Source organism: Tetrao urogallus (assembly GCF_951394365.1).
Source record: "Tetrao urogallus genome assembly, chromosome: 5".
Classification (NCBI taxonomy): domain Eukaryota; kingdom Metazoa; phylum Chordata; class Aves; order Galliformes; family Phasianidae; genus Tetrao; species Tetrao urogallus.
The window spans coordinates 64,465,219-64,472,663 of NC_136818.1; the positions used below are offsets into that span (position 1 = coordinate 64,465,219).

Below are 7,445 nucleotides of genomic sequence, written 5' to 3' on the forward strand. Positions count from 1 at the left end.
CGCTCCACATAAGCCCTGTGCTCCAGACTCTGCACAGCACTGCTGTCCTTCTCTGGACGTGTTCCAGAGCCTTGATGTCTTTCTTGCAGTGAAGAGCTTTACTCTCTTCCTACAAGACAGAGCTCACTTCTGAACAGGCACCATTTCCCAGTTGGGGAACTCAAAGATAAACCCAGCTCATAGCAACAGCTCAAGCCAGCACTCTCTTCCCTGGAAGTGCTCATTACTGGTCAAAGGTGCAGAGATGTACGACAGTAAACAAACACTTCTTGTGTTTGGTGAAAGCCAGGCAGGATGTTACTGACTGCTGGCACTGCCAGGGCAGGCGTGGGGCTGAAGCCTGGCTGGGTGCCCCATTTGCTGGAGCATGGAGAAAAGCCAGAACCTGGAACATGAAGTTACTGGGGCTGTTTGAACACCTGTGAGTTATTCATTTCATTACAACATGCAGTACTGAGCCTTTAAAATGCAAATTACTTGGGACCAGGCTTTAGCCTTATTTTCTGTAGAGCAAAAAGCACATTCTCCCACGGTGCAAACAACCCAAGCCTAATATATATTATTTTCTGCACTTCCTACCTTCTAGCCTTGCCTGCCAGCTTCCATTAACTGGGGTTCCAGGAAAACACGCAGCACATTCTCTTTCTAATGGATCGTGTGACATAGTTTTACAAGGTCATTTAGCATTCTCCATATCACGGTTCAAAAAAAAAAAAAAAAGACCTTTCACATGAGATATGATACCATACTGACAGTGCCAGATAGCATGAGATGCTGGCAGCATGGAGAAAGATGCACCCACTGACAGCCTGATCCAAGAGGTAACCGTGCTTCCACAGCAACTTGCAGCACACGAAGACCAACTGCACAGCCATCAATATGCTTGGGCAGATCTCATTTCTGCTCAGTTGTCATGGCACTGGCTTGTGGGTGTTTGCAATATGCACTGCCAGGGAGTGTCACACCTCGGCAACACACTTGCCATCCAATGCTTCGAAAGTGCTTTTTCTACACCAAAATAGCACAGAAAATAGTAGTAGCAGTGCCATTTGCAAGGAAAAGATGTGCTCATGAGGTGTCCGGAGCCCTCCGAGGTGTGCACACACTGCACTACCTGTGCAGCCAGCAGGAAAGAGATTTCAAAGGAACCTGACTGACCCTGATGGCCTCCAGCACAACGAACGGCCAGCTGACACACAGCTACACAACAGCCCCACTCCTTCAGCAGCAGCACGTGTGCAGCCCCCTCCTCACCGAGTTCCGGCCTACCCTATGGAGACCAGCTTGCTCTCAGCAGCCAGAGCTTCTGCCCAAGCCTTTCGCTCTGACTTTTGTCACTATATTCAGGTTCTAAATCAGAAACACGTCACAATCCCTTAAATAACCATAGAAGTGGTTCTAAGTACTCCCCCCATGCTCTCATACTACACAACCTGTCTACACCAGTAGCATTAGAGTCCAGTGCTAGGAAGTGTCTCAGGTGCCAAGTTCCCGCATACCACAATGGCTTCTCACCAATTCAATGTCTTCCTAGTCACTGCTGTTCTCTTTTTCCCCCACACTGGGTGTCTGAATTACACACGATGCCTTCTGATACCGCCATGCAATCCTTCTCCTCTCACAGGACACACATCACAAGTCAGTATTTTGCACGGTCGTGGGATTTGTTTCAGGGTGGGGAGAAGGGGCTCGGTGAGGGACTGAACCTGAAATGAAGAAAGATGGAAATATTTTTTCCTGAGCGAAGACAGCCGTGTTTTTCCCTTGCACAGACAATGCAGCGGGGAGACCCAGTGCAAGGCACCAGGTCATGCTTCCATGCCTTTAGCCTCACCGCTTTGCTTCCAGGTGCTCAGTACCCCCAGTCTGCACCAGCCCTGGACAACACGTGCTCCACTCACTGGAAGAACTTGCTGCAGGTTAACACAGAACTGCTTGGAGCACACGAACTCGCTGCTGGTGCCCAAGAGCCAAACAGGGTTATTTTTTGAACCACAAATGATCAGCTTCCAGAACTGCCATTTGAGCTGTGAATACATCGGTACGTGGTGTTCCACTTAATTACACGGGCTGGCTGACCATCACCCACAAGGACTCGGTGCACAGCCAGACCAGTGGGCTGCTGAAGTCAGAGCACCACTCAGCACCTCATCCCTCTGCTGGTCCAGGTTTTCTTCAGGAAAAGCCCCCGAAGAACCACAGGGAGGTGACTCAGCACATCGATGTTCCGGCACTGTCAGATCTCACTCCTTAGCAGTGCTCACAGCCGTCTGTTCACACATGGAAAACTAAAACTGCTTGGGATAACTGTCACGTAAAACAACTTAATTCCTGAAGAATTAAAGTGGGGCAGAAGAGGATGCTGACATTTATCTTCTGCTGTTAGGAGACACTCAGGTGCTCACAAGCCACACGCCCTCATTAGGGAGATGAAGGCTGAAGCCCAGGTTGGCTCTCAGCTCTCTGCCCTCACAGCTCCTGCTGCACACCTCCCCACACACAGGCACAGAAGCACTCGGATTCACGCTTCTGTCAGCACTGCCGGCTGCAGTTGCCTCCCCGTGACCTGCACGTCACACAGCAGGCAGCTATTACGTAGTTGTTATCTGTGATTAGTGGTGCTCTGCCACTGGGGTCCCGGGGTAAGGCAGTAAAACCATTCCACAAGAAACAGACGCTGAAAAGGAACCGTTCTCCATGTCTACACACGGACATTCTGTGCGCCCGCCTCTGGATGTCTGCGACCACCATCATGTGAGAGCTACACCAGCCATACACGGCTGTGAAGCGCTCATCGCTTCAGAAGTTCCACACAATTAAGGCATCACATCGACGCAAATCAACACCTTTCACTTCCAAGGTTGTAATTTTTACCTTACAAAAGCTGACGTTACGCACCACACGACCTGCACTTCCACGTGCCAGGCACCCGCCGCCCTTGGGTCTCAGCACCCAGAACCACGCACGACAGCTCCTGTTCAGCTCCATTTAATTGCACTTGCAGCCCCTGGAAAACTCAGCTGCAGGCACCGGGGGAAGCAGCAGCAGAACGAGGTCATCACACCGGCAACAAACAGGCTGCCCTGGGCCGGGGGTCCCGACCCTGGAGCTGTTCAGACCCCTGGGGACGTGGCACAGAGGGATGTGGGCAGTGGATCTCAGGGGGCTCTTCCAGCCTGAAAGGTTCTGTATTTCTGCCATTCTAATGTGATAAATAAGGTGTTTAAGCCCCTAGAAGCACGTTCTTCAGTGCTATTCTCAGTTCTCAAGCAGACTGTAGTGATTGGGACCTTTAGAGAACAGGCAAGTATCAATTTGATCTGACATTCTACCTGTATCTTTGACTGCTTTTCTCTGATCTGCCTTCTCCATTCCAATAAAGCCAGCATCCCATGAACCGCAGTCAGATCTGTTAACTTTTCCTTATTTGACTTCAGGAAAGCAGCCTCAGCTGCCCATTGGTTTTCACCTGACCATCTGAAAACACAACTGCCAAAAAGCTCCAACTTGCCAGACGGAGCGAAGGGCTCCTGCTCTAGGCAGGCCAGGCAGCAGGAACGTGTGACAAGAACCTGCCTCTGGGTAAACTACGCTCCAAAAAAGGCCACGTTACAAAAAAAGGAACACAAAGAAACAACCGACAACACTAAACACAGCTTTTCTGACACCTCCTTGCAATTCTCACTCCCTCCTCCTCCCCCCCCCCGACACTTACTTAGTTACCACTTTGGTACAGAAAGCCTTTATTCCTCCTGTTCTTCAATAACAGGCAGCAAGCGCATCTGCGCTCCCAACCCACAGCCGTGCGAGTCCGGCTGCAGACAGGCTCTGCCTTCCAGCTGGACACGCTGCCGTGAGATCAGAAAACAGGAAGCAGGAGGAGAAATAAAAGCGCGCCTTGGCAGCCCGACGCCGTAACTCACACCTGTGAGTGTGCTGTGGCTGCAGCTGCGAGGAGCGGGCGGCCTGGAACCGGAGCTGCCGGCCCGGCTCCGTTCCGCGCCCCGCGGCGCCTGGGAGCCGCCCGCTGCCACGCCGTGCCGGGCGGAGCCACACAGCCACCGGCCCAGCGCTCGGAATGGCCGCGAGATGGTCGCGGCACGTTACCCCACATCTGCAACTTGCCGCCCGTTTCCATGGGACCCGGCGTGCGGGACGTGCGGGGCGGCCCGGCACCGAGCGGCACCGCGGGGCGGGCACTGAGCCAGCAACAACCATCTACCGCCAGCAACGGTCCCCCAGTGCCCGGTCAGGGTTTGCTCCCACCTGAGCAAAGAGCTCCGTTCCTCGAGAGGGGAAGCCTGAACTCCCGCGGTCACATCGCCCAGCGCTGTGCTGCGTACCTCCGGCCTGCCGGAGCTGAGCTGCTGGGAGCCTCCATCAGGAGCGAGGCTGGGGAACGAGAAAGGTGAAGCCGGCAGAGCGCAGTGTCACAGGGCTGGCATGCAACCGCCGACGCAGACGGCGACAAAAACAATTAGGCTGCCACATTAACACCCCGTAAATCTGCTGCGAATGGGAGGCAGTGCCACCGCGTCGGCACGGAGCCCTGGGGTCGGCCCGGCTCAGCGCAAGCCGAAGGTAGAACAACGCCGGATGACTTTGCACGTTGCCCCTCGTGTGCTGTGCGCTTCTGTAGGAGCCCCTGAGATGGGAGGAGCCCCGGCCTGCTCGCACTTCGGGTATGGGGCACACACACACAGTGCTCTGCTCCCCCTACCATGCACTTCTGCTTAGCTCAGCTCCCGAGCCCAGCTCACCTGTAAGCAGTCTAGCATAGCTGCGTTGAAGCATTCCTGTTAGCTTCACAACAGCAGTTTTCCGCATTTGGGAAAGCAAACAAACAAACCAACGACTTGTTTGTTCCTTTCCCAGAGTAAGGACAGAAAACACTTCCTGCCCCCATTAACGACAAAAACGTATAAGCCCCACAACACATGGATGCTGTGCAGGGAAACCTTAGTGCCTTTGCTCTGAAGGGAGCCCCAGGAGGGAATGGAAGCACCAGATGCACCACCTCTGCTTCTGAGAGCCAGCTCCTGGGCCAGGCAACAAGATTTCTAATGGCTTTCATGGTTATAAATAAGAAGTCCTACAAAACCCTTACAGAAAGGGATCCATTCTTCTCAATATGAAACAGTTCACAGAGTTAATGACCAACACACTGCCACACATGTGCAGGCTTCCTTCACCCCATCTCAGCTGCAGCACATTGCAGCTTTGGGAGCACTCAGCCCTACAGGGTTGGGTTTGTTGGTTTTTTTTTTCCTTTATGTTTTTTTCTCTTTTACGCCCAATTGAGAAAATTAGGCTCAGCGTCGCCCAACACTTCTGGCACCGCATCCCTGGGCAGCGGCACCCAAATGAACACATCTCTATCAGCTGCTGTCTGCGCACTGGAAGCACCCGGTGCCAGTACTCACAAAGATGACAGAACCCATCCCTGCACGTACTGCTGCCTTCAGGAAGCAAACACCAGGCATGCTGCTGCCCTCCTATCGCAGTCAGCTTTCCAGCGTTTTGCATCCCAGCTCCGAAACCCTCAGAAATATTTCAAAGATTTTATCAGCAAACAGCAGAACACGCGCTGCAGTCTCGCACAGCACCAGGAACACGAGCATCAGCAGGAGGCAGGGAGCCGCTCCCCAGGGGGTTCGGATCAGCCCCAGCAGTGCTAACAGAAGCAGCTGCGTTGGGGCGGCACGGGGCACAGCACCCAGCATGAAGGCAGAGAGGAGCAGGACGCTGCTGGTCAGTGCCAGCCTGCTCCATGCAGGTACTGCACAGCCCCAGCGCCCAGGTGGTGGCAGGAAGGCAGAGCGGGGCTGCACCACTGCTGCACCCAGCACTGCCTCGACCCCTGAAAAACAGCCAGATGTCCTGCAGAGAACAGGACACCATGCTGCCAGAGATGGAGGGAGCAGACAGGAGAAGCAAATGACAGAGTTTTCCCTGAGAGTCACGACCTGCAGCGCTCCGTGCCACAATTAAGTGGAGCACAGCAGCCCAGGACCACACACTGCAGTCACACAGCAGCACAGCATGGAGCAGCAGCAGAGGGCCAGAGTCGGGCAGGCAGCTCCCAGCCCACAGCCCTGCTCGAGTCAGCCAGGCTAGGCAGCACCAAGCATTTCTATGCCCTAACCTGCACATGGCAGCACACTGAGCTGAAGGCAATCTCTGGACCTTGTGTTATTACTCATGAGAATAAGCATTCACCTCCTCTTTACACACACCCTTCCACAACCGAAAGGAGTCAGATGCTAGCTTAGGGCAGCTGGGCTCCTGTACATGCACCACTGGGAAACCACAGCTTAAACGTCACGTCCTCACCTATTCATTTTTTATATCCTTTATTATTGTTTTACTTAAAATCATCAGCACTGGCCGTCATTCCGCACAATGTCACACACAGAGCCGAAGTACTAACCGCCTTCTTTATCTCAGGAACTTACTGGGACGTCTTAAGGGATCTCCATAGCAACCATGCTGCGCAGCAAACAGGCGCGCAGCCGAACCGCACCACGGAGCGCAGCAGGCACGCGGAGCAGCAGTGCCGGTGAACATCGCAGAGCACCGCTCGCAATCCCCGTTATCAGCGCCAGCAGCGGTTCACCCGCAGAGCTCCATTTCCCTGCACAGGCTGCGTGCAGGCGCAGCTCCGTCTGAATTCCGGAGCAAAGTCCCCACCTCGCACCGCTCACCGCTCCTGCCGCCGGCCCGCATCCACGGCCAAACCCTTGCACAACCCCCCGCGAAGCCGCGGGGCCGCGCGCGCAGGCAGCGCGGTGCCGGCCCCACTCACGGCTACGGCAACTGACGGGAGCTGGGGGCCGGCGGTGACTCCGACACGCAGCTCCTCTCGGCCCAGCGGTAACGAGGACAAACGAGGGCGAATTACCGCCACGCTCCCCGTGCCCGACGTACGGCCGCGGTGCTTCCCGGCCCCTCGCGCACATCCCGCACGTCTCCCCGCACCGCCCCGCTCCAACTTTCCCTCCCGCGGCCCCGCGTCGCCGTTCCGACCCGAACTTTCCCGGCCCGCCCGGCCGCTCCCCGCGGATCCGCCGCGCCCCGCAACAGGTGCGGACGGGACGCTCACCGTCCTCCCGCTCGTCGAACACGGGTCTCTTGGAGGAGGAGGCGCTCGCTCCCATCCTCTTCTTCCACTTGCCCCAGTGGAACATCGGGCCGAGCGGATGGCATGCCCCGCGCGCCGCTCCCCGCCGAACGGCGGCTCCCGCGAGCGGGACCGAACGGGACGAACGGCCCCGAGCCGCGCTCAGCCGCCCCGCGCGCCGCGGCCGACCGCCCGCATGGCAGCCCCGCTCCTCCTGCCCGCGGCGGCTGCCGCAGCGCGGGGCGGCGGGGACGGCGAGCGCGGCCGGGCGGGGCGGGGCGGAGGAGGGCCGGGAGTGGCGGCACGCAGCGCCCCCGGCGGCGGC

At 56.3% G+C, this 7,445-nt stretch overlaps 1 protein-coding gene across 2 annotated transcripts in view; it reads right to left on the reverse strand.

The window, feature by feature from the left end:
* The window catches only part of STK32C (serine/threonine kinase 32C), a gene marked incomplete at both ends in the record, with an annotated part of 57,782 nt that extends 50,595 nt beyond the window's left edge, over positions 1–7,187 (reverse strand). For both annotated transcript variants that reach the window (XM_079536248.1, XM_079536247.1), the window contains one exon: positions 7,103–7,187. In XM_079536248.1, coding sequence (XP_079392374.1) covers positions 7,103–7,187 — 85 coding nt within the window. The remainder of the gene's footprint in view (positions 1–7,102) is intronic.
* Between the last annotated feature and the right edge of the window lie 258 nt (positions 7,188–7,445).